This window comes from Megascapheus bottae, chromosome 26, assembly GCF_031878675.1.
Source record: "Megascapheus bottae isolate mThoBot1 chromosome 26, mThoBot2.hap1, whole genome shotgun sequence".
Classification (NCBI taxonomy): Eukaryota; Metazoa; Chordata; class Mammalia; order Rodentia; family Geomyidae; genus Megascapheus; species Megascapheus bottae.
The window spans coordinates 18,176,597-18,203,920 of NC_143534.1; the positions used below are offsets into that span (position 1 = coordinate 18,176,597).

The window sequence follows — 27,324 nt, forward strand, 5'->3', positions numbered from 1 at the left end:
AGATTGAAATAAATCCTTGTTTGAATCCTCAACAATAACAACAACAAGAAAAAAAGAATGTCAGCTAATAAAGAAGTTTAGAGTGAATGTGTTCAGTGAACACATATGTATGTTGGACACCTATTGATAGTTGCTACCTTTTGTGACTCTACATTCCAGTCAATCACAATGTTGCATTTGTTTGCATTCATTTGGCTTTGCTGTTTTGTTTTTTTTTAACTTTGTTTTTGACTTGTCTTCTGGGTTTCAGTACTGGGGCTTGAATCCAGGGCCTCAGCTCTATCTAGAGCGCTTCCCACTTGGGCCACGCCCACAGCATTTTAAATTTCATTTAATTTCATTTTCTTTAGTTTCACACTTTTTCTTTATTTAAAAGCCTGGTTGCAAATACCCAATGCCCGACTTAGCTCACAGAGACCAGAGCATCGAATTTCCCAGCCCACTTAATTTGAAAGCTTGCCAAGAGAGGTGAAAGACCTTATAAATATGTAAAGCAGGAAGTTCAAATTACAGTCAAGTAAATCTCTGGTGATGGATGTTCTTTTCAAAACAATTAAAAAGACAAAACTTAAAAAACAAAGCAACATTTCTATGATTTCCACATACAAACGCACCCCTGTCTTTACCAAAGGCTTATCCTGAGTTCAGACTCCACAATGTACTTTTAGTACAGTATTTATTTTGGATTTTTTTACCACTTCCTGGAGGCCGGGAGGAGGTACAGGGGGAGGATCCAGAAAAACTCAGTGCCACAGCCATTTTGTTTGTAAGGCAGAGTGGGAGAATTCTGTCACCCAGGGAAGGTTGGTTGAGACACAAATTTTAAGGAGGGAGTGGGAGGAATCTTTTTTTTTGTTGTTGTTCAAACGTAACCACGAAACCCAGGAGTTTGTGTGTACCTTTAGTACAAACAGTCGTCATCCATGGTCAACAAATTGTGTTTTTTTTTTTTTCCTCCTAAAGAATGAAAACCCCTGGGAGCTAAAGGAGTCATCAATTTTGTACACCCGGGGTTTCTTTGGGTAACCCAGATGATAATCACATCAAACCAGCTGATGATGAAGATGATTTCTAAATCGGTCTGCATGGAGATTCTCTCTAGACCATTAAAAAAAAAAAAAAGCAAAACGAGAAAAGACACATTTGCGGAAGGGGGGCGGGGGAGCTCTTCCCCCACCAGCCCAGAGAGTTGCTGAAGATTGTTGGCCAGAGTATTTATTTATTTATTTATTTATTTCCCCCCCCCTCCCTCGCCCCCCTACGTGAAGAGGCAGCGGTTGGGGACTATTGTTTTGCAGTGTCACTTCATCCGCGGGCTTCGACTTTTTGTCACCGAGGTGGCTGTGCTTTTAAAAGCCCAGTGTAAAATGGCACACACACTGCATTTTCCCCCCCCCCACCCTCGTCCCCCCCGGAGCTGAGCTGCAGGAGGCGGGGCCCGGAGGGGGGGGGGGAAGAGTGCAGGGGGGGCGGGGCCTGAGGCGAGTGCAGGGGGCGGGGCCTGGGGAGAGCGCGGAGGGGGGGGCAGGGGGACCCGGGCCTCGCAGCCAATCAGCGCGCGCCTGCTTGCATCGCAAAGTTGTTAACCCCAGAGTCTTCTGGCTGCCGCCGCCTCCTCGGCTTTGGAATCTTCGGTGGCTATTTCTCCCATTTTTTTTCCCCCCCAGACGCCCACGGATCTTGGGGAGGGAGGAAAGCTTCCCCCATCCAGCCAGCGATCATGGAAGAAAGTATTACTTTTGATCTACCAAATATTTTAAAGATGTTTGAAGAGCCATATGCTGATGCCTGGGAGCTGTGTTTTTCGAGACAACCCAAGTACCCAGCTTATATTGTTACACATTTTCTTTTTCTTCAAGAACTGGCTTCTCCGTTTTGCCTACACGAATGGTAAGTTTGCCGTTTTTAAACAATTATGTCGTGAAATCTTTGAATGGGCCAACAGATACAAAGGATTTTCATCGCATTTCTTTCTTTTCTTTCTTTTTTTTTTTTTTAAAGACAAAAATCAATCTTTGTATTTTTCTTTAGCTTTGATCTCTGGCTGTTCCACCTAAGCTTATCTGGCTATTTTTTTTTTTTTTTTACCAAAATGAAAAGAAATCGGGCTTTTCCCCCTCTCTATTGTTAAAGCTAAGTGTGTTAATATAAATTATACTTTGATTGCTGTGAAGTATTAGGGGAACTCAGATATTTCAAGATGGATTTGTTTTGTGCAATCAGTGTTGCTAATACCAAATATGTGCGTATCCTCTTTATAAAAATTGTGTTACCTAATTTGTCAAGTACTAAATTATCAGCAGGCAAAGTATGGATGTGGTAGTTTTTTTTTTTTTAAATAGGCCTATTATGGTTCTCTTGTGAATACTAACTACAGAAAAGCTGCCCTTGGTATAATGAAGGTGGAGATTGACATAACCAGATTCATATTAAGTTATGGCTGTTTCTACATAGTGCTTCTTTTATCTGCTGACCAGACCCCAAACTTGTAGTTTATGTAGTTTATTTTTTTCAAATCTCTTCTTTAGTTAATCTTTTCAGATCAATCTTATTTTTCTTCCAAAAATAGGTACATTTTGGGAGACATTTTGTAATTTTAGGCATTTTTTGTCTAATTTTTTTCCTTTTTTTTTTTTCTTTTGCACACGATGGGAGATCTTTTTTGTTTCGCATTGATCTGTGTAGGTGGCGCTGTAGCGCTCCTCAACAATTTATGTCAGTTTCACTAAAAGAAAAAAAGAAGAAAAAAGAGGTGGGGCAAGATTTTATCTATTATCTGATCTGCTTTTCTTAAAGCAAGTTTGATTTGGTCAGTGGATATAATTCAGTTGCATTGTTGAGATGTTTTCTGTGAACTGTGAACTGTGGTGGAGTAGCCATGTCGTCATATCCAGTCCATGGAAGATCAGGACAAGCATGCAGTGGTGTTTGATCTGATCTTATTTATTGTCTCTAGGTCAGATTCGTCAATAATAAGCTGGTGGCTTCTTGTCTTTCTCCTCAGTTACATTTTGTATTTTCCTTGTATTATAAAATCATCCCTGGTGGTGCCTTTTCAGTGTCACAAAATATTTGAGTTTTAGCTCTCTCAACATTGTAAAAGTTGAATTTCATTTTGAACCTAGGGATTTCACAAATAACTATTCTGAGTTTTTCTTGAAAGATTTACTAGTACGTTGTCATGTAATAATACTTACATTATTTATTTCTTTTATTTTGAGATGTGATTTCAACCGAATTCACATATGCCTGGTTTTTTTTAAAAAAAAGAGCAAATATTATGAAATAAGATAATTAAAAATATGTGAGCAACTACTTTTAACTTTAGAAACATGGGTGTTCACATATCTAGGTGAAGGGTTATAGTTTTTCTATCTTTGTTTTTATTAAGAGTTATTTGACTAGAGACTGGGATTTAGGCCTAGATCTTCTCAAGAACAAAACTGTGTTATGATATGGCATAGATTTTACTGGTCTCCATAAACATATCAGCAGTGTATAAAACAGTAGGTATGTCCTTAGTTCAAAAAAAAAGTGGGAGAGAGCAGCAATTACACCCATTTAATATTTTTCCAGATAAAATAAAAACAACTGCAATAGCATCCTAGACCACATTTTCCATGTGATTGAATAGATTATTTCTTGAGAGACTGAAAATTTCAGGAGTTATAAAAGTGTCTTTATTCACTTTGAAGTACGTAAATGCTCTCATTAGTTAACCAGTTAGCAGTCTGAAGTAAAAGAATGTTCAAAAATGATGAAAAATAGGATTTCCTGTAACCTATATCTTTTCCCTTTGAACTTAGAAAATGATCGTGCAACTACCTCTATTTTGTTTAGACTTTGCTAACAACATTTTTAAAATGTCCATGGTAACATTTTTTTCTTGATAAAATGTAAAGATTTACAAGATTATAAGATTATTCTTCAAGGCTGGTTTTTGACATAATAGATTATTTATAGGATAAAACACTGCAGGTGTAAATATATTGTCTAACCTGGTTATGCTAGAGAGTTTAGTTCTCTGAAGTTGATCTACTAAATAAAATATACCTTCCAATGTGTTTATTGCTCAAATAGTTTGCTATTTAGAATGCTGATAGTTTTCATTTTATTCAATCTCTGATTCGGAGAATGTTTCTATAATTCTTAGTATAAAAACAAACATGCTCTGAAGTCCATATGAAGCTATGCAATGCTCTTTGTTCTCCTACATCATTGATTAGGAACTAACCATTATAGTTGAATCTTCACTTTCTTAAAAATCTCCCATCCATATTTATATGAAAGGTATTCTTCTATCTGTGATTCTTACTTATATCACTATGTATATAAGGAGATTAAGAATCCATGAGGTAAAACCAATATACTATTTTATATTATTCTCCATTTTAAAATCCACCCTGTGTTTCATTTTAGCTGTTGATTCTTTGCACATTAATCCATTTTTTCTTAATTGAAGATATTTGATAGACATGACTTCATGAGTTTGTTGAGAATAGGATTACAATTATAATGACAAGCTATGATTTAAATCATTTTTAAAAGCCCTGCATTAAATTTTGTGTATAGAGAACTAAATTTTTCATGATTGCAGTTGCTAGGTCATGGACAATAAAAAATTATTTTTCTTAAAAAATCTTGAAATGTCAGCTTAGTCAGTCAACAGTAACATACTTATTTCATTTTTTTGCATACCATTTTATCTGATCATAGCAAGGAGAAGGACTGTTTATATGAAAATGTCATACCATTAAAAAAAATTCCTTCCCAACCCTCTGAGGGAGGGAGGGGTTAATAAGTATTGAAATAGCCAAAAAAAAAAAAAAAAAAAAAAAACAGGTTGTAGAGAGAAGAAAGAAATGATGCCAAAGACATGGAGAATCTTCCAGTGAAATTCTAAACAATAAACCTCAGGAAAATGAACTTCAAATAATGGAGCTTGGTCAATAATAGAAACTGAGAATTCTATTGTGACTTCATGTAGTAAGCCAATATTATTTCCTGGCCAATAAACTTGTATTCATTAAAACTGCCAAATATTAAGGAATTTTCAGATTAACAAAACTCATCAATTACTGGGTAATAGTAGGATGAGTTAACAAAGGAAAGAAACACAAGACATTAAGATGATCTAAGATAAGATGTTGAAAATATTAGCTAGGACCAATCTAATCTTAGCTTGGAACTTGTTCAGAAAGAAGAATATTTACCCTTGGAAACCAAGCCCAAAATACGTATCTGAATTGTGTATATTTCCAATTTTACCTACTTCTTGCATGTATTTTTCCTACTTTACTGCTGTTTTCTATAAATATTACTGCTTTCCATAGACTGTACAGATATATACTGCTGTCTCCAGTATGGTTTTGCAAAGGAAAAGAAGATGGAAATAACACTCAAATTGGGTGTTTGTCTTACGATTTTGTTCTTTTTGATATTTCCAAAATGATTCTCCATTGGAGAATCTAAAGGAAAAATAATTCTTGCATTCTAAAAAAGATACAAACATTTTATTTTGGATTTGGTCAATGCTTATTTTATTTGGGAGTATTTTGTTGTAGACCCTCCCATCTATTGTGTGCCATCATGGTAAGATTCTGGACTATAATGTTAGGGAAAAAAGGGAGAAAGATCCCTGTTAATAGCAGGTTGATAGTCCAACATGACTCAGAGTTCTAAAAACACTTGAAAGCTAAGGTTTTAGATGTGTGGGTTGTCTATCAGGGGAAAAAAGGCAGTGAAGATTTTTGGAAGAAATTTTTTTTTTTTTTAAAAATGAAGACTGTTCACCCAGGATTTTACAAGTATCCTTGCACGGAAGGTCCATTATTTGGATATCACAGATGCAGACTTTGGGTGGAAAATGGCTCTCATGTTTTAGTCATCGCTGAAATACATACACAAACAGATGATTACCTAATCCAAATTCCTGTTGAAAGTGAGAAAGAAAACAATGGCTTATTTACTTAAGAGAGATTGAGGGGGTCTCTCTCCTATGAGATTGGGGCATAACTCTTTGCTATCTGACAAAATTTTTTGTTAATTAATTAATTAGCTAATTAATTAATTTCAGTGCTAGGGATTAAACCTAGTGCCGAGAGATGCCCAAACCATTTGTAAACATGACAGAGCTTTTATTTTTGCATTTTCCTCACATTGCCTTGAAAGAAACATCAAATAGCAACTGTGATGATGAAAGCAATACTATAAGTACTGAAATGTTGATCTGAAATCTTTATTTGTATTTAAAAATATTCTTAATTTCTAGTTATATATGTATTATTAAGCAGAAACTTTAAAGTAGTAAAACATTTTAATGAAGTTAATAGACTAGCTTTTTAGCTAAGGGTTACTAGGTGCAAAATTGGCTACATGTGATTTAAGAAGTATTTACAAGTCCCAAATTATTTTGTTACAGTACCAACTAATTCATACTGGCTAGATGTGCTGTTATTGCTGTTATCATTTAGTTTGTTTTCATGCTAATGTAGAACTCTTAAGAAGATATGTTCTTTCATCTTAATTAGTTGTCAGCTCACAGTGTTATGAAACATCAGCAGTTATGTCCCTTGCTAGAGTCTTGTCCTATCTTTTCATGTTAGTAATGTCTTTTCTTATAGTAACAAGATGGCTGCTTCAGTTCTAAGTATCATATATTGATACCACAAATTTCAAAGTGAGAATTCTTATTCTTCTTTTTCTTATAAAGAAAGAAATGCTTTCCCAGTAGCTTAGAACTGATAGGCCAGATTCATTGCACATACTCATACTAAAACCAGTCATTGACAAAATGAAAATGCTCATTATTTGTTTGGCTAGGAAAGAACACTTAGAAAGGGGGATGCCTGGTGCTGGCAGTGCTGCCTGGTGGTAGAGTGCTTACCTAGCATGCAGAAAACCCTGGGTGCGATTTCTCCACACCACATACACAGAAAAAGCCAAAAATGGTGCTGTGGCTCAAGTGGTAAATGGAGAACTAGCCTTGAGAAATTTAGGGACTGTGCCCAGGACTGGTAAAAAAAAAAAAAAAAAAAAAAAAGGAAGGAAGAAAGAAAAAAAGAAAGGTGATCGTGTGTGTGTGTGTGTGTGTGTGTGTGTGTGTGTGTGTGTATGTGAGAGAGAGAGAGAGAGAGAGAGAGAGAGAGAGAGAGAGAGAGAGAGAGAGAGAGAGAGAGAGAGAGAGAGAGAGAGAGAGATTGAGATTGTTCTGGGACTTCAACTCAAGCTTGGGCACTGTCCTTGAGTTTTTTGTGCCCAAAGTTACTGCTCTACTACTTGAGCCATAGTTCAGTTTTTGTCCTTCCTTCCTTCCTTCCTTCCTTTGGTGGTTAACTGGAGATAATAGTCTCATGGACTGGCCACCTTAGTAGTTAGTACAGGCATGAGCTACCCATGTTTTGCTCTGTGGGGTGTGTGTGTGTGTGTGTGTGTGTGTGTGTGTGTGTGTGTGTGATGCTGGGGATTTAATACAGGGCTTTATACTTTTTCTCTATTATAGCTACCATACCACAAATCATATCCCTATCCCCCTTTGCCTTGGTTAGTTTCAAGTGTGTTTTAGTCCCTGCTGGCCTGGGTCACTTGGACTTCTTCCACTTGTAGTTATGGATGACAGACCTGCACCATGTTGCCTAATTTTAGTCTTTCTCCTTCAGCTGGGATATCAGGCTGGTGGAATCTTTGTAAACTTCTTGTTGCCTGGCTGGCCTCAAACTGCAAAACCATGATTTCTGCTTACCAGGTAGCTCTAGTAGCCACACCCAGCTGTATAATTGTGTGTGTGTGTGTGTGTGTGTGTGTGTGTGTGTGTGTGTGTGTGTATCTGTCTGTCCTGATTCTTGAACTCAGAGCCTGGGCACTGTCCTGGAGCTTTTTGCTGAAGGCTAGTGCTCTACCACTTGAGCCACAGCTTCATTTCTGGTTTTTTGGTGGTTAATTGGAGATAAGGGTCTCACATAGTTTCCTGCCTGGACTTTGAAGCATGATCCTTAGATCTCAGCCTCCTGAGCAGCTAGAATTACAAGTGTGAGTCACTGGCACTCAGCTAGATATTTTTGAATGATAAAAAGTTAACATCTATTTTTTTTGTAGTGACCACACTAGTCTTAGGTGAGATATTTTTAAAAAAATGACAACACTTATTATTCTATCTTTAGCCTAAATATTTACTTTACTAGCTCCCTAAATCCTCACATAAAGTTAGTGGATAGAACAGGTGGATCCTGCCAAGGACTGGTGGCTCATGCTGCAATCCTAGCTACTCAGTAGGCTGAGATCTGAAGATCACAGTTTGAAGCCAGCTCTGGCAGGAAAGTGCATGAGACTCTTACCTCGAATTAACTACCAGGAAACTGGAAGTGGTGTGATGGTTCAACGTGGTACAGTCGCTAGCCTTGAGTGAAAAAAAAAAAACTCAAGGACAGTGCCAAGGCTCTGAGTTCAAGCCTACAACTGACAAAAAAAAAAAGAAAAGAAAAGAAAAGAAAAGAGCAAGTGTATCCATTTCACAGAAGAGGAACAGCTCTGAGGCGTGGCCAGGAAATTAAAACGTTAGACTTTGAGCCTAGAATTCTGAAATCAGAGCTTAGATATTTACTTTTCCTTTCCCTCTGTCACGTTAGATATTGTGTACCTTTGTGTTCTGTTAATTGAAACTTTTTTTTTTTTCATCAGTAGTGGGGTTTGAGCTCAGGGTCTCATGCTCATTTGGTATGCTTGCTTCTGGCTGCCACTCTACCACTTGAGCCACATCTCCAGCCCCTAAATTGATATATTTTTATTTATTTAATTCTTTGGTCAGTCATGGGGCTTAAACTCAGGACCCAAGCTCTTTGCTCAAGGCTAATGCTCTACTGCTTTGAGCCACAGTGCCACTTCTAGTTTTCTAATGGTTCACCGGAGATAAGAGTCTCATGGATTTTCTTGCCTGGGCTGGCTTTGAATTGTGATTCTTAGATCTCAGCCTCCTGAGTAGCTAAGATTTTAGGCATCAGCCACTGGCACCCACCAAGTTGACATATTTTAAATGTATAGTGTGCTATTCCTGTAGAATTCATTAATGAAATTACTCATTATTTTTACCACTCTTATAATCTTTTCGTGGAATGAGGAATGGGTTCTCCTAACTTGTCAGTGGTAGATATCTGAAATTTTTCTATGTTGAATTTCCTGAGGATCTACTAAGGTCACCTTCTGTCTTCAGAGACACCTGAGGGCATTCTTTCAAAAGCTAATTTTTACAAATTGCAAACTTCAGAAAGAAATATAAAAAGTTTCAAAATTTTGAAATTCTTCCTTGTTGGAGGAAGTGAATTCATGACTCATAATGTGAAATCCAAGTAGAATGTTTGACTTCTGTTTTACAACTTACAGGACTAATTTTCTGTCCTAAAATGCTTAATTCTTTATGAACTGTAGGTGATAAAGACGATTTCTCCTCCCACTCTGGAACATTTTGGGGGATTCACAATGCTCTCGATCAATGGATCTCAAATTTTAGAGGGGGGAGCATTATCACTTTATTAAAATGCTGCTTTCTGGATTCCAACCATAGTAAAGTCCTCAGTTCAGAAGTTTTGTAGTGACGTGTGAAAATCTGCATCTCTAAGAAGTTTCCAGATGACTTTAGTGTTACTTTTAGGGAACACCTGAAACTTTGCCTGAGAGTCAGTTGATACCTGCTATGATAAGTATTTTGGCCTTGAAATATATGCAAAAAATTTTAAAGTGTGGTCTAGTGGTAGAGTGTTTGCCTAGCATGGACGAAGCCCTGGGTTCTATTCCTTGGTACTACATACACAGAAGAAGCTGGAAGTGGTGTTGTAGTTCAAGTGGTAGAACACTAGCCTTGAGAAGGCTCAAGGACAGTGCCCAGGACCTGAGTTCAAGCCCCAGGACTGGCAAAAAAAAGAGAAGGAGAGTATCATTTATTAAGCAGCAAATATAATAATACATATAACAAATAATAAAACATTACAAATTGGAATCCTAGTTACTCAAGAGGCTCAGATCTGAGGATGACAGTTTGAAACCAGCCTAGGAAGGAAAGTCTGTTATGTTAGACACTTATTTTCAGTAAACTACCAAAAAGCTGAAATCAGAGCTCTGGCTCAAGTGGTAGAACCCTAGTTTTGGGCAAAAAAAAAAAAAGCTCAAGGACAGTGCCTAGGCTCTGTGTTCAAGCCTTGGGATTGTCTACCTGCCCCCCTGCCCAAAACAACAAGAATAACAACAACAAAAACAAATTGAGAACATACTGTATGGCTATATTAATAGAGTAGGGAGGATAACCTCAGGTGCACAGCTGAGCAAAGACATGAAGAAGGATAATGCTTCACATTCAAATTATAGTTCAAATCTACTTTACCAACAATTCATGTGTGTTTGTTTCCAACTTAAACACAAATCTTCAGTGGGAGCAAGACGGTTTTTTGTTTTTTGTTTGTTATTTTACTTTTTTTCTCCTCTCTATCATGATTTTGGTACATTTTGTCTTGTATGTAAGTTTATCTGTTTGGGAGAGCACTGAAACAGTGGGACAAATGGTGAAGGAATGGAGCAGTGATACTTCCTAGACACTATGTTGAAAATGAACTATGTAACTTATGGGGAAGGGAGGCTGGGAGGGAAAAATGGGGAGAAAACAGGGGGAGGTGACACTGTACAAAAAGAAATATACTCCTTACCTGACTTATGTAACTATAACCCCTCTGTACATCACCTTTACAATTAAAAAAAAAAAACTCAGCAATGGGGAAGGAAGATATTCTCAATTATCTTTGTTTAGGACTGCTACATAGATTCTCAGCCTTTTTGTTTGTTTGTTTGTTTGTTTTCCCCTAGTAAATTTTGTTAAATTAGACAAAAAAGACAAAGCAATCCATAATTTAGAAGTTCTTTTTAAAACATGCAATTTAGTTTGTTCAATAACAAGTCTCCTCTGCAAAGAACTTCTGTCTCTATGCCACCAGGATGCTTTTTAGCTAGATTTTATCCCACCAACCCTGAATGCCCCACATTTGTGAATAGGACATGATTTCTGTGAGACTGAGAGGAGAGGCTGTCATGCCAGTGGCCTATATTTAGCTTTGAAACTCAGTTCACTGTCACAATCCATTGGAAACTCTCCATCCACCAAAACAGAGGTCACAACCCCCGAGATGAAAAACCCTATAATCCGACAAGTAGCGAAGAGGACCTTGGCTAGGAGTTTAATTACTTCCCTGCTTCCCTATTAAACTAGAAGAAAGAAAATTTCAGTTCTGAAGGCCTCTCCTCATTTCCCCCCCAAAGAAACAAATTGTCAACATGAATGAAACAAACAGCAAATTCAATGTCTTTACTTTCCTCAGAATCTAATATATGCTATTAATTATACCCCTGAAGAGTTTGCTTAGAAAGGAAGTTACCTAAGGGGCCAGGAGTTTGGCCTAGTGGTAGACTGCTTGCCCAGTAGCACGAAGACCAGGGTTAAATTCCTTGGTACCACATACATAGAAAAGCTAGAAGTGGTACTGTAGCTCAAGTGCTAGAGTACTAGGCTTGAGAAAAGACCAGAGATAGTGCTAAGGCCATTCAGTCCCCAGGATTGGCAACAACAACAACAAAAAGAAGAGGAGGAGGAGGAGGAGGAAGAGGGGGAAGAGGGGGAGGAGGAAGAGGAAGAAGAAGAAGAAGAAGAAGAAGAAGAAGAAGAGGAGGAAGAGGAGGAGGAGGAGGAGGAGGAGGAGGAGGAAAGAGGAAGCAGCAGCAGCAGCAGCAGCAGTTACCCTAAATTGGCCCAGGAAGTAAGTTTAGTGTGGTGTAGTCTAAAAGGTCATCAAGCGAGGCATGGTGGCTCATGCCTGTAATCATAGCTCCTCAGGATACTGAGATGTGAGTATCTTGGTTCAAAGCCAGTCTAGGCAGGGAAGTCTGTGAGACTCTTCTGTCCAATTAAGCACCAAAAAAAGCCAAAAGTGGAGCTGTGGCTCAAGTGACAGGGTGCTGCTAGCCTTGAGCAGAAAAGCTCAGGGACAGCATCTAGGCCCTGAGTTCCAATTCAGTATATGTTTATTAATTAATACCTATTTTGGAAAAACTCTGGAACTGTGGTTGTCTAATGCAGTAGTTACTTGCCACATGTGTATTTAAAATGGCAATTTTAAATTTAAGGTTCAGTTCTTGGTTACACCATCCACATTTTGACTGGTTTGAAGTGACACTTAGGTAGTGACTTCACATTGGATAGCATGGATCTATTGAATATTCTTGTATAGAATGTTCCTAGCAAACCCATACCCTTGCCCTAGTGGTTCTCAATTTTGCCTGTGTGCATGCATGTATGCATTTTGCAATGCTGGGCAGTGAACCCAGGACTTTACAAGTGCTACACACTCTACTTCTGAGCTGTACTTCTAGCCCTGTGTGTACTTCTAGACCTGTAGAACAGTCCAGGAGCTTAAACAATGTAATACCTATGCCCAGATTTAATTGGTCTTCATGGGAGATACACACATGTATGTATATGTGTATGTATATTTCTAAAGCTTCCCACAAGATTCTAATAGGCAGGTACGGTTCAAAATTGCTAAGTTATAATCAGGTCAATGGCTATTAAACAAAAAATGAGGGAGGGGTACTACTTCTGACTTCTACCATCTCTTAGGTAGTGATGGACGCCCAAACTAAAAAATAATGAGTAAGCGGATGGTCAAACCAGTTCTGAAGAATGGAGTCATAAGTGGACTGAGGAAAACAAACCAATTATATAACATTTTCAGTTATGAGAAAAATTTATACCTTCCAGCATAACTCTTGTATATTAAAGAATTATGTTAGAATTTTTTTTGCCAGTCCTGGGGACTGAACGCAGGCCTGAGCCCTGTCCTTTACCTTTCTTAAGGCTAGAGCTCTGCCATTTGAGCCATTTGGTACTGAGGAATCAAACCCTGGTCTTTGTGTATGCAAGGCAAGCACTTTACCACCAGGCCAAACTCCCAGCCCAGAATCTCTTTTTTTTTTCCCCTGATAAACAAATTCTTTTAATTCTTTATAAGTATACTTATAAGAAATTGCAAAAATATATCTTTTTATTAAAGAGTTTATTAACATTGATTTTTACATCATATTTCATCATATTTCAAATGACATGTTTAACAAACAAGTATTCAAGAAGGGAATCTATATATAATCACTAGCACTTAGATTTTAGGACATAATCAAAATTAGGTTGAGGGTTTGTATGTCATAGATACATAATAATCTATGTAATAATCTATGTAATAAAATATTGTCTATAATGTCATAAGTAGCTCTCTCTTATGTTCTAAAATTTAACTTCCAAACTTTAGAAATCATGGTCCTTTAAATAAAATGATTCATGGGCTCACTGAAAGCTTAATTAAACACTTCTTTTTTTTTTTTAATTTCTGGTGATAGTGAGGATTAAGTCTAGAACCTCACACACTTTCTAGGCAAGTACTGTACAGTTTGAGCCACATCCCTCCTTCTTTTGCTTTTAATTTGTTTTTGAGATAGAGTCTTACTAACTGTGACTAGGCTGGCTTCAAAGCACAGTCTTGTCTTGTCTTTTTCTTTAGTAGCAGGGACCACAGGCATGTGTTTCATTTTTATTTTTTTCAGCGTGCATGTTGGTATCAGGTCTTGAATTGAGGGCCTCATGTTTTAGCTTGACTTTTTTTCCTCCAGTCCTAGGGCTTTAACTGAGGGCCTGGATACTGTCCTTGAGCTTTCTCAAGACTAACACTCTATCCACTGAAGCCACAGCACCACTTCTGGCTTTTTTTGTGTATGTGATGCCAAGGAATTGAACGTAGGGCTTCGTGCATGCTAGGCAAGCATTCTACCACTGGGGCAAACTCCTGGCCCCATATACTTGTACTTTTTATTGTACATTCTAATTCTTCCTGAATTAAAATATGCTCGTCTTTTAGGGGAACAGTCTTCTCAAATAGTTTTAGTGTTGCCTCCCCCTATATACCTCTCCCCACCCTCTCTCTCTCTGTCAGTAATGGGCATGAAACTCAGGCCTCATGCTCTTTTTTTTCCCCTATGGCTCGTGCTCTACTACTTGTGTGATAACTTCACTTCTGAGATGGAGTTCCTGTCTGAATAGATACTTTGGTTGGAATCCAAATGAAGCCTTTCATTAAATGCTACTGAGTCTTACTTATGGTGACGAGAATTTTTGCTTCAAAGGTATTCTCAGTGTTAGATACTGAGTCATACTTTTAGCTATTCTCAAGTCAGATTAGAATTTATAGTTCTCATGTAAGTGATTACATCAATGACAAATGTTTGGATTTTGAACTTTTTAATCTTTTAGAATATATAATTGGTGTGTGTGTGTGTGTGTGTGTGTGTGTGTGTGTTACTGGGCTTTGAACTAAGATCCTCATGCTTGCTAGGCAAAACACTCTACCATGTCTCCAGTTCTTTTAGCTTTAGTTTTCCAGGTGGGTCTCACACTTTGTTTAGGCTATTTTCATACTACAATCCTGTCTCTGCCTCTTTAGTATAACTGCAATTACAAACCTGTACTACTGTATCTGGTCCCTGTAATTGCCTCTTGTGTCTAAATCTAGAGACCTCTGAGCTGGGCAAAATACATCATTCCTTCACATTCTGTAGTGTAGGTATTCCCAATAGCTAATTGACTCTCTATCTCACATGGCATTGTCTGACTGTGAGGTCATATTTCTGGAGTGCCTGTGTTGTGCAGGTATCACTAGAACAGCTGAGCAGAGGCCCTGTTATACCTACTCCCGTTGAAAACATCACAACCAGTCATATCTTTGACTACTCTGAATTCATTCCTAGCTTTACCCTTTACTTTTACTACTCATAGAAATTTGGACCAGTTATTTGTCCAGATCCTCAGTTTCCTGAGGGTCTCAGTTTCTTACAAGCTAGTGTGAAAGTACAGCTTAATGCATACTATGCATTGTTTTTTTCTGCCTTGTTTTTTCTTACACACACCTGATTTCAGAAATCAAAACGCTCTTTCTGCAGCAAAATAATGTCATGTAGATATAAAGAGAAAAGGTTTGGGGCTGGGATGTAGCTCAGTGGCAAAGTGCTTGCCTAGCAAATGCAACATCCTGGATTTGATCCCCAGAACCAAAAAGGAAAAGACAAAAAAAATGCATTAAAAATAACAAAGGGAAAACTTTCGAATTTCCAGTTTTAGAGGTACCAGTTCATGATGTAGGCAACTGTGCCAGATGGCCATGGGTAAAACCAGAACAAAACCACTCCCCTCCCAGCCAGGAAGTAATTGAGAATCCAGAAAGGCTATAGTCCCACAATCCCCTTCTCAAGGACATGACCTAAAGACCTCCACTGCCGAAAGGCCCCATCATTTCCCACTTTCACCACCCTGGGGACCAAATCTTTCATGAATGGACCTTTAGGGGACACTTAAAGTCTTAACAGATGGGACTTTTAAAAATTCACTCTAGATCTGGGGAGAGCGCTTAGTAAAGCTAGCTTGTATGAAGCCCTGACTTCTATCACAGCATCATGAAGAATAAACAGACAGAAAAACAGATAATCACCCATTGAGGTATATGGATTTTGTAGGCTCCTGAAGTGGATCATTATCTTCTCTGGGTACTCTATTAAATTAATAAAGTCAGTGAATCAGATGGCTTCGCTAAGAGTTAATATTTCTTTATTATCTCCTTTTTCACGTATTAAATAAATATTTATTAGCCAAGCACTGGTGATTTACAATTGCCAGAACACTAGTTCAAATGCTATGTGAACTGACCAGGAAAATTTTATATATGTGTATATATATATATATATATTTAAAAGAGCTATCTCTTTCTTATATGAACCTGTTAACCCTTGAGCTTATTGAGGAAAACTTCAGTGGGCTAGATCTTTAACCGGATAAGATTTGATGGGAGAGAGTAAAGACAGAACTGTTTGAAGATTGGGAGTATTCTCGGTAAATGTAGACAGTAGACAGCAGGTGGCAGCATGAGGGCACTGAAAAATTGAAAGAATGTTTTTCTGTAACATTTCTTGACAGTGAGGAGTTCTTATTTATTAGGTGGTCTATATTAATAACATAGGTTTCCCTCACCTGGAAAATGAGTAGAAATGAAGAGATAAAAGAAAAACAATAGCTGCACTTTCTAGGTTCACTAATGGCAGTTAGGCATTACTGTTTGAGAGGATGGAAACAGTTGTCTATGCTGGTATTTTCTTTCAGCATGCTCAGAGTTTAAAAACAAATGTAGAAATTTCAGTTGAAAGAAGGCACCTTTGATTCTTTCATTCTGATTTTTTAGTATACTTATTCCACAAAGCTGTGTTAAATGAAGTAATGAATAAGGTAGAAACACTTAAAAGTAAACACTTAAACACTTAAAAATAAAATTGTAATTAAATAATGAATTGATATTTTAATATGTATTTTATTTTACATGTCAGATACGTGGATATTTTCGTATTGGAGTTTGTGATTATGAAACTTTGGGGAACTTTAAAAGCTGAACTAGCTTTTTCTGATGAAATTCACCTTTTTAAATGTTTGAATGATTAGTGATGTTAAGAGTAAGAAAATGGGGAAGCGGTGCTGTGGCTCAAGGGGTGGGGCAGCCCAGGCCCAGAGTTCAAGTCCCATGACAAACAAAAAACAAAATGAAAACAAACAAAAAAACTTTTGGGCTGAGAGTTTGGCCTAGTGGTAGAGTGCTTGCCTAGCCTGCACGAAGACCTGGGTTCGATTCCTTGGCATTACATACATAGAAAAAAGCTGGAAGTGGTACTGTGGCTCAAGGTAGAGCTCTAGCCTTGAGAAAAGTCTAAGGACAGTGCTCAGGCCCCGAGTTCAAGCCCCACAACTGGCAAAAAAAAAAAGTAAGAAAATGGAAGTTTCCACCTAAATTTATACATCTCTTCTTGAGCTCTGGAATTTGCCATTTCAAATGCTGCATTAAACCCAGTTAAATCTCTGTCCTCTGTCTATCTCTCCTTCTCTATTCAACTTATTAAACACATTTCTGTGTGTCATACTTTTCACTTTAAATGGATAATGGAATGAACACTATTTTTTTTTTTCTTTTTACTAAGGAAAACCTGAAGCAATAAATAAGCTTTTTTTTTTTTTTTTTTGGTCGGTTGTGGTGCTTGAACTCAGGGTCTGGCCACCGTCCTTTTTTGCTCAAGGATAGTGCTCTACCACTTTGAACTGGAGTACTGATTCTGTTTTTTCTGGTGGTTAACTGAAAGTAGGAATCTCATGGACTTTCCTGCTCATGCTTTTGAACCAAGATCCTCAGATCTCAGATCTCAGCCTCTTGAGCACCTAGGATTACAGATGTGAGCCACTGCACTTGGCTACTTTTTCTTTTTTTGCCAGTCCTGGGCTTGAGCTCAGGGCCTGAGCACTGTCCTTGGTGTTTTTTTCCTCAAGGCTAGAGCTCTACCCTTTGAGGTACCACAGCATCACTTCTGGCTTTTTGTTCTATGTATGTGGTACCGAGGTATCGAACCCAAGTCTTCCAGCATGCTAGGCAAGCACTCTACCACTAGGCCAAACTCCTGGCCCTGTCCTTGGTCTTTCTTAAGGCTAGTGCTCTACCACTTGAGGTACAGCACCATTCCCAGCTTTTTCTGAGTATGTGGTGCCAAGAGATTGAGCCCAGGTCTTGGTGCATGCTATGCAAGCACTCTACCACTAGGCCACGCTCTCAGCCCTGGGAATAAGTTTTGGCTTAAGCTATATAACTTGAAAATTAGTTCCTCTGTTGATATTTTGCAAAAATAATTGAAGATAAACCATTTCATAATAAATTTGTAATTGTGAGCCAATGGGATATCAGATTATACTTTTCACACTAGGGCATAAAAAAGGATGTTACCTAATTGCATTTATAGGAACTACATTTATTAAGGGCAATAACATTTTTTTCCTTCACCATTTCCAAATGATTCATAGCATAATGTTTACACAGAGGTGGGGCTCAATAAGCAAAACAAGGTTAGGAAAATTTATTGAAGTATATGGAATTTAGTCAAGATTTGCAGTATAGACTTAAATGGATCAATCATATATCCATGTAGAATTTTTCCATGTCTTTTTATTACTACCTGTTAGTTGTACAAGGGAGTTTCATTGCGATGTGGTCCGTATACACCACAATGTGGCTTAATCGAGATTACCCCCATTACTCTCCCTTATCTTACTTCTCTCTTCCCTACCTGACCTCAACAAGCTTCCTTATTGCATTCTCCCACACATATATGAAGTATTTCGACTATATTTACACTCCTTCATTCTCCTCTCTCCCACTGGTACTCAACCTGAGACAGATCCTGTTTGACATTTCTATTTTTTTTTAAGTATGCATTGTTAAAAGAGGTTTCACTATGGTATTTTTTTTAAATAATCTTATTCATTTTTTGTGTTTATGTGGCACTAAGGAATCAAACCTAGGGCTTCATACATGCTAAGCAAGCACTCCAGCACTAAGTCACATTTCTTGCCACTATAGTATTTCATACATGCATTCATAGTGCTGTTTTAAATCAAAATGATCCCTCACCACTCTTACTTTCCCCCACCCCTCTATTATTCAACAGCTTTCAGTGAGTTTTGTTTTGCATCTTCATTCATAAATACAGCAACATAGTTTAGTATTGTTTACCCTCTAACCATCTCTTTTCTTCCCCATCCTCTCAAATAGTCCTACAGTTGTAAGCATTTTATATGTATATAATCTGCCTATGTTTATCATACAATTTAGGTTTATCTTTTAGGTCTAACATTCACATAGGAAAGAACATATTCAAACTTTGTAAAGATTTGAAAAATATTCAAGAAGGGATACTTTTGCTGGGGTTGAAGCTTCTTGATAGAACACATGCTGGCTTTAAATGAGAGAACAAGAAAACATCTTCCTCTTCCTCTGCTCCCCTCCCCTCCTCCTGCCCTCCCTCCCAATCTTTTCTTTCATCTCAAGGAAAAGTACTAAACAGCTAATGTCAGGCCAGAGACAGTTGACTTTCTATCTCACACCCAGAACTACTACTTCCTTTTTAATGTTGTTCTGGGTTTTTTTTGGTGCTGGTATTGGAGCTTGAACTATAGGGCCTTGAACTCTAGGCTCAGCTGTTTCACTAACTGCTGGTGTTCTACCACTTGAGCCATATATTTTAGTTCTGGCTATTTTTTTGTTTTGTTTTTTGCTGGTTAATTGGAAGAAAATGTTTCTCACATTTGTTTGTTCAGGCTGGCTCCAACCAAGATCCTCACATCTCAATCTTCTGAGTAGTGAAGATTATAGGCAGAAGCCACTGTGCCCAATTTACTGTTTTAAAATGCAGAGAAGGGCCGGGAGTTTGGCCTAGTGGTTAAAGTGCGTGCCTAGCATGCATGAATACCTGGGTTCGATTCCTCGGTACCACATACATAGAAAAAAGCCGGAAATGGTGCTGAGGCTCAAGTGGTAGAGCTCTAGCCTTGAGAAAGTCCAAGGACAGTGCTCAGGCCCTGAGCTCAAGCCCAGGACTGGCAAAAAAAAAAAAAATGCAGAGAATTACATGAACATGGTATACTATACATACCTGTAACCCCAGCAATCAGAAGGCAGAGGCAGGAGGTCATGAATTGTAGGACAGCCTAGAGATTGGGTTATTTAGGAAACCCCCCCCCAAAAAAAAGAACCCAACCAAAATTAAACTAAATAAGAAAATGGAGAGGAGGATTTATTTATTTATTTATTTTACCAGTCCTGGAGATTGAACTCAGGGCCTAGGCACTGTCCTTGAGCTTTTTCAATGCTAGCACTCTACCACTTGAGCCACAGTGCCACTTCTGCCTTTTTCTGTGTATGTAGTACTGAGGAATCAGACCCAGGGCTTCATGCATGCTAGGCAAGCATTCTACCACTAGGCCACACTCCCAGCCTGGGAAGAATTTTATTTTTAATATTGTTCTTCTAAATTGGATTATGATAGGGAAGATACTTCATCAAAAACTTTTATTAGTGCCAGGCATGGTAGCTCAATGTCTGTAATCTTAACTCACATTTGTAATACTCAGGAGGCTGAGATCTGAGGATTGCAGTTCAAAGCAAGCCTAGGAAATACAAAACAGAGAGACTCTTATCTCCAACTAATCACTAGAAAACAGGAAGTGTAGCTGTGGCACAAGGGTAGGGCAGTAGCTCTGAGCTGAAGAGGTCAGGGACAGCAACCAGGCCAGAGTTCAAGCCCCATAACCCCCCCACCCCCCAAAAAAACCCTTTTTTTTCTTTGTTTCTTTTGAATTTTTTTAATTAAAGAATTTATTAACATTGATTTTTATATCATATTTCAAATGACATGTTTAGCAAACAAATGTTCAAGAATCAAAAAACTTTTATTGGTAAAAATTATTGGTAAATTTATCATGAAGGCCAAGTTGTCACAGGTTTCCTGAACTTTACATTATACTAAGCTTTCATTAGAGTACTGAAGAAATGTGGAAAGAGCCAGGTATGGTGGCTCACGCCTGTAATCCTAGCTGTTCAGGAGGCTGAGATCTGAGGATCGAGGTTCAAAGCCAGCTTGGTCACTAAAGAACCTGAGACTCTTATCTCCAATTAATCACAAGAAAATTGGAAGTGGGTCTGTGGCTCAGAGGTAGAAGGTAGCCTTGAGCTGAAGAGCTCAGGGACAGTGTCCTGGCCCAGAGTTCAATCCCCATGACCCACACAAAAAAGAAATATGGAATGATAAATTAAGAGGTATATAAATCAAGACTATTTTAAAAATAAATAAAAGGGGGCCAGGAGTTTGGCCTAGTGGTAGAGTGCTTGCCTAGCATGCATGAAGACCTGGGTTCGATTCCTCGGTACCACATACCCAGCCTAGGACTGGCTAAAAAAAAAAAAAAAAAGTAAAAGATGACAGGTGCTGAGGGCTCATGCCTTTAATTCTAGCTGCTCAAGAGGCTGAAATCTGAAGCCAGCTGAGGCAGAAAAGTCCCCATGTGACTCATCTCCAATGAACTCAAAAAAGCCAGAAGAGGGAATGTGGTTCAAGTGGTAAAGCATTAATTAGCCTTGAGTATAAAGACATTCGGGGATAGCGCCCAGGCCCTGAGATTTACTATGTAAGGAACTGTGCAGTCTACTGCACATATTGTAGCAGTCTAGTTTTCAGTGATTTTAATGTTACATTGGGAAAATCCTAGGTTTTATATTCCACTATGTTTTTTGGTGAGAGATGTTGTGGCTTTTCCAGTTGTTATGGTTAAGTTTGTTGTTTTTTGTAAAAAGTATGTGGTGTGTGTGTGTGTGTGTGTGTGTGTGTGTGTGTGTGTGCATGTGTGAAAGAGAGAGAGATATAATAGAGAGAAGAGAGAGATACTGGGAACTGAACCCAGAGTCTTATCATTCGAGTTACACCCTCAGCCCTACTACAGTAAATTTCACCTAATCTATTCTCCCTTATAATTGTGTGCAATTGGGAAATTTCAAAGATTTGTTACTATACTACCTTTCTGTTTGTATTTTCTCCATTGTAGGGCTTGAACTCAGGGCCTGGGTGCTGTCCCTGTGGGTTTTTTTTTGCTCAAGGATAATGCTCTAGCTTGTTGATCCATTTCTGGTTTTTCTGGTGGTTAACTGGACACAAGAGTTTCACCGAGTTTTCTGCCTGGGTTGGCTTTGAACTGCAATACTCAGATTTCAGCTCCTTAAGTAACTGGGATTACAGGCCTAAGCCACTGTGCCCAACTCACCATACTATGTTATTTGTTGTTCGTAATGGCCTACCAGAACAAGTATTCTTTAGATGTTGCATGTCTGAGAAAATCAACTCAAAGGAAGAAAAGTGGGGTTTTTTTTGGTTGTTTGTTTGTTTTGCCAGTCCTGGGCTTGAGCTCAAGGCCTGAGCACTGCCCATGGACTTTCTCAAGGCCAGCGCTCTACCACTTGAGCCTTAGCACCACGTCTGGCTTTTTTCTATGTATGTGGTACTGAGGAATTGAACCCGGGTCTTCGTGCATGCTAGGCAAGCACTCTACCACTAGGCCAAACTCCTGGCCCCCTTTTATTTATTTTTAAATTAATAGGACATAAGAGTCTTGGGGATTTTTTTTTTTGCTTGGGCTGGCTTTAAATCTTGGTCAGATCTCAGCCTCTCTAAGTATCTAGGATTGTATGTTTGGATTATACTCATGCTAGGCAAGCACTCCACCACTAGGTCAAACTCCTGGCCCCCTTTTTCTTTCTTTCTTTCTTTTTTATTTATTACAATTTCAGAGGTTTCAGTCCATGGTCATTGCTTCTGGGCAAGCACAAAAGAGCATGTGTAATGAAAGAAAGCCGAATAAGCAAGAATGAGAACACCAGTGATACAGAGAGTCAAGGACAGATCTTAGAACGCATGGCCCTTTGAAGGAGATCAGAAGAAAGGACTGGAAGGAGATGAGTGGGCTGGAACCATATGTCCTCATGGCAGCTGGGAAATAGAGTGCTCACTTTTATGAAATAGCCCTTCTTTCAGACTGTTTAAGCTGCTAATCAAAATGGATTCATCATTGATATCTGAACCTTTAAGATCCAATCACCTTCCAACAGCCCTTACCTCTATTACTCCACTGTGAACACAATCCTTCAGTTACAGGAGCTTTGGGGAATGGGGAAATATTGAAAATTCAAACCATAACAGTCATGCTGGTGGTAGATACTAGATTAGGATCTACAGCTTTAAAGATGGAAGCCCTTGTTCCTTTTAGTGTTTCAGACTGTTATCTCAGGACACTGTGTGGCTACTTTTAATGCCAATTGCTACTTCACATTTGACTGATTTTATTCAAAGCACTCAGCCCCAGGCAAACAATAGCAGTTTGTGCCCAGAGGTCCTCATCACCTGTGGAGCTTGCTTGACCAGATTTGAAGATTGACCTCTCACTGGATAACTGTTTGGTTGGTGATGAATCATCTGGCAATGAAACATAAAGAACAGTAGGGTTCCTTGTAGATGTTAGGTGCAAGATAGATGCCAAACTACTGAGTGGAAATAAATCAAAACAAAACAAAAGAACAGGATGATAAACTTTCACAAGTTAGTTCTATGGAACCTTTTGTAGGGCATTGGTTTCATTTAAAGATCTGTTTGTTTCCTTATCTAAGACTTTTGAAGATTCTTTACAAATAATATGCTTTGTACCTCAGATACAAAAAATAAGGCCAAGGGATACTGCAATACAACGGTGGAACATTTGCTTAACATGCACCATGTCTTAGGTTCTATCCTGAATACTGCAAGGGAAAAATAAAGCTCAAAAAAGTAAAATGGTCTATTAAACAAACAAACAAACAAAACAGCAGAGTCTTAGCTGGGAACCAGTGGCTCATATCTGTAACCCTAGCTACTTAAGAGGCTGAGATCTGAGGATTGCAATATGGCACCATCCCAGGCAGGAAAGTCCATGAGACTCTTATCTCCAATGTAGTACCAAAAGATGAGAGTGGAGCTGTGGCTCAAGTGGTAGAGTGCCAGCGTTGAGCACAGAAACTCAGGGACAGTGCTTTAGGCCCTGAGTTCAAGCCCCAGGTCCACCAGCAAGAACACATTCACACACACAGTAGAATTCTTTAAAATATCCTTTTCTAAGTCATCATTTACTAAGTAGTTATTTATTTTTTATTTTTTTTAGTTTTACCAATAGCTTTATTATTATTATTACTGTTACTATTATTATTATTGCTATCAACGAACAGCTTGCAAAGAGGTTACATTTTCATAAGTTGAGTTATGAACAACATGCTTCTGGGTCAGGTTCTTGATCAGTATACATCTGAGTATAATGTTTCTTGGTCTTATCTTCCAATGTTTTCTCCTGTTTTTTCCCTTGCCAGTAGTCATTTATAAAGCACAACTTTTGTGTGAGGTACAGGCTTTGCTCATTAGATTGTTTCATTGAATTTATGTAACAATCATTACTAGATTGTGTTAGGATTCTTGCTTTATGGATATAAAACTACAGCTTTGACAGTTTAATTTAAAACAAAAATTTCTAAATTCAAGTTCTTCATGTTCCTTTAATAGAGAAATGTGAGGGAAGACATGCTATTGAATATTAATTTCATTTATTTAATTTCGCTGGGACTTGAATTCAGGACCTGGGCATTATTATTCCTTAGCTTTTTCACTTCAGGCTAGCACTCTACCACTTGAGCCACAGCTCTACTTCCAGCTTGTTGCTGGTAATGGAAGATAAGAATCTTCATGGACTTTCCTTTCCATGCTGTCTTCAAAACTTGATCCTTAGATTGACCCTTCTGAGTACCTAGGATTTACAGGTGTGAGCCACTGGTGCCCAACACTGAGTTTTAAACACTAATTCCATTGTCAAAATGTAATAATCTGCTCCATTCTAGTGCCTGTCAGGATTCTGTGTAGTTTTAATTTTACATGTCTTATTTCACATGTTTTTTTTTTTGTGTGTGTGTTTTTTAAAGTGGGGTTAAAAGCCCTAACTGATAGTAGTAAAGATAACAGTAGACTTTTTCTAAGTTTGTAATCAGACTCTAGATAACTATGGAAAAATTATATCTCCTTGAATTTCCCAAAGTGTGCTCTTACAGAGCTAAAGGTAATAACTATTGGTGCATTAAAAAGGTATTCTCTGCTCAGATAATTTTGAAAAGTGCTGTGTAAATGTGTTTCTTTTTGGTGAGACTTTACTGAGCCTAAATTTATCTTAAAAGAGAGAGCATATTTCCTTAACTAATTAGTTTTATATAGTGAAATTCATTTTTGCAGTGCTGATGATAGAATTTAGGAGCTTGCATATGCTAGAGCAGCACCCTAAAACTCCAAGCTTTATATATAGCCCTTTACATCACTCTTAAGTGAGAACATTTTTTGATTTGTACCTTAGCACTTTTGGAAAGTGCTACGTGAATGTCTGGGAAGAAATATTTGTGCTGAAGAACTATTTTTACCCCCAGCTACTCCAGTGGATGGTAATATTGCCAACCCTTATTATGTAGATGTGACACCTTATTTTAAGTAACAGAAGATATATTTGTCTGTGCCTTAATCCATAAAATTTTAAATCCAATTTTTAATGTTATACTAAGATTAAATGTGTTCTCTTTTTTTTTTTCTCCTTGTGCCAGTCCTTAGCTCAGTTCCTTAGGCTCTTGCTTGGCTTTTTCACTCCAGGCTGCTGCTCTATCACTTGAACCACACTTCTGCTCTTGGCTTTTTGTTGGCTAACTGAAGAAACATGTATTGGAAATTTGTCTGCCTTGCCTGACTTTGAACCTTAATCTTCATATCTCAGCCTCCTGAGTAGCTATGATTCCAGGCATCACCCACCAGTGTCTGGCTACATGTGTTGTTTATAAACAACAAAAAATAAAAGCGCATTAGGGGCCGGGAGTTTGGCCTAGTGGTTAAAGTGCTTGCCTAGCATGCATGGAGACCTGGGTTCGATTCCTCAGTACCACATATAGAAAAAAGCCGGAAGTGGTGCTGAGGCTCAAGTGGTAGAGCTCTAGCCTTGAGAAAGTCCAAGGACAGTGCTCAGGCCCTGAGCTCAAGCTCAGGACTGGCAAAAAAAAAAAATGCATTAAAGATAATGATTATGGTATACCCATAGAATAAGCATCCCTGTAAAAACATACTCTGAGGGGCTGGGAGTTTGGCCTAGTGGTAGAGTGCTTGCCTAGCATGCACGAAAACCCTGGATCAATTCCTTGGCACCACATACATAGAAAAAAAGCTGAAAGTGGTGTTGTAGCTCAAGTGTAGAGCTCTAGCTTTGGGAAACTCCAAGGACAGTGTTCAGGCTCTGAGGTCAATTACCAGGACTGGCAAAAACAAAAACATACTCTAAGGTTGAGCATGGTAACTCTTTCTCGTAATTCTATCACTTGTGAGATTGAAGTTAGCCTGAACTACATAGTGGGACTCTATCTGAAAAAATTCTCTTAAAAAACATTTAGTTACATGGGAACACACTTAAATTATATTGAGAAATAAAGACCAGCAAACAGAATACATAGTGTTATCCTACTATTATAAAACAAGAAAATTAAAAAATAATCAAAATCCCAAATTAAGAAACCTAGCCAGAAAAGATTGGAAGAATTGATAACACCAGAATGTTATTTATTTTGAATGAATAAAGCCAAAATACACATCCAAGCATATGTACTACTACATTAGTACTTGTGATGGTTTTTAGCATGTGAATATTGTATTTAGGAAAGTTACTTTTGTTTTTTTTTTTGGACTGTCATGGGGCTTGAACTCTGGGCCTGGGCCTGGGCACTGTCCCTGAGCTAGCCCTCTCTTCAGCCTAGTTTCTGGTGATTAATTGGAGATAAGAGTCTCAAGGAATTTTGTGTCTGGTCTGGCTTTGAACTGCAATCTTTAGATCCTCAGGATCTTTATACCTATAATCCTTTAGGATTATAATCCTTTAGGATTATAGGTATAAGCCATTGGCACCCAGCTAGGAAAGTTATGTCTTAAAATCTCAAGGAAGTGGTGCTGTGACTCAAAATGTAGAGCATTAGTTTTGACTTGAAGAGCTAGGGACAGTGCCCAGGCTCAGAGTTCAAGCCCCAGGACTGACCCCCCCCCCCAAAAAAAAAACCCAAAACAATTCTTAAGGTCTGGATGTAGCTGCCTGCCTCCAGGATATTGTGCAAATATGAATTGTTGGAATGCATTTAATGAAAAAAGGTATGCATGGGGAATTTTACTCTGTGCCCTTGGCTGAATCCTGAAGTAAATGGATTCTTAGCCTCAAAGTGGCCTTGTCCAAATAATAACAAAAAAAGGTTTCAAAAGAGTACTGGGAAATCACTTCTGCTATTTCCCTGGTTTTGGCCTGTCAGATAAGTGCTTTAGGTACACACAATAACTTCTTCAGTTTCCCCTTTTTTTCAAGATCTATTTTTGGTATACAACATCCTATAGAAATCATGCTTACTTTGATAGTTATTTATTCATTCATTCATTTATTACTAGGGCTTGAACTCAGCACCTGGGTGTTGTCCCTGAGCATATCAAGGTTAGTGCTCTATTATTTAAGCCACAACTCCATTTCCAGCTTTTTGGCAGTTAATTGGAAATAAAAGTCTCACATGCTTTCCTGTCCAGGCTGCCTTGGAAATATGATCCTCAGATCTTAGTCTCCTGAATATTACAGGTATAAACCCCCCTAGCTTGGCAATCTTATTATTATTATTATTATTATTATTTTTGTCCATTTTGGGGCTTAGATTCTGAGCCTGGGTGCTGTCCCTGAGCTCTTCAGCTAAAGGCTAGCACTTTACCACTTTGAGCCACAGT

At 38.3% G+C, this 27,324-nt stretch overlaps 1 protein-coding gene across 1 annotated transcript in view; it reads left to right on the top strand.

Annotated features, from left to right (window-relative positions):
• The first annotated feature begins 1,689 nt into the window (after positions 1 to 1,689).
• Positions 1,690 to 27,324, top strand: part of Epc1 (enhancer of polycomb 1) — an 86,780-nt gene continuing 61,145 nt past the window's right edge. The window contains exon 1 of the mRNA XM_090319066.1: positions 1,690 to 1,890. Within this exon, the coding sequence (XP_090175192.1) occupies positions 1,888 to 1,890 (3 nt within the window). The 5' untranslated portion in view covers positions 1,690 to 1,887. The remainder of the gene's footprint in view (positions 1,891 to 27,324) is intronic.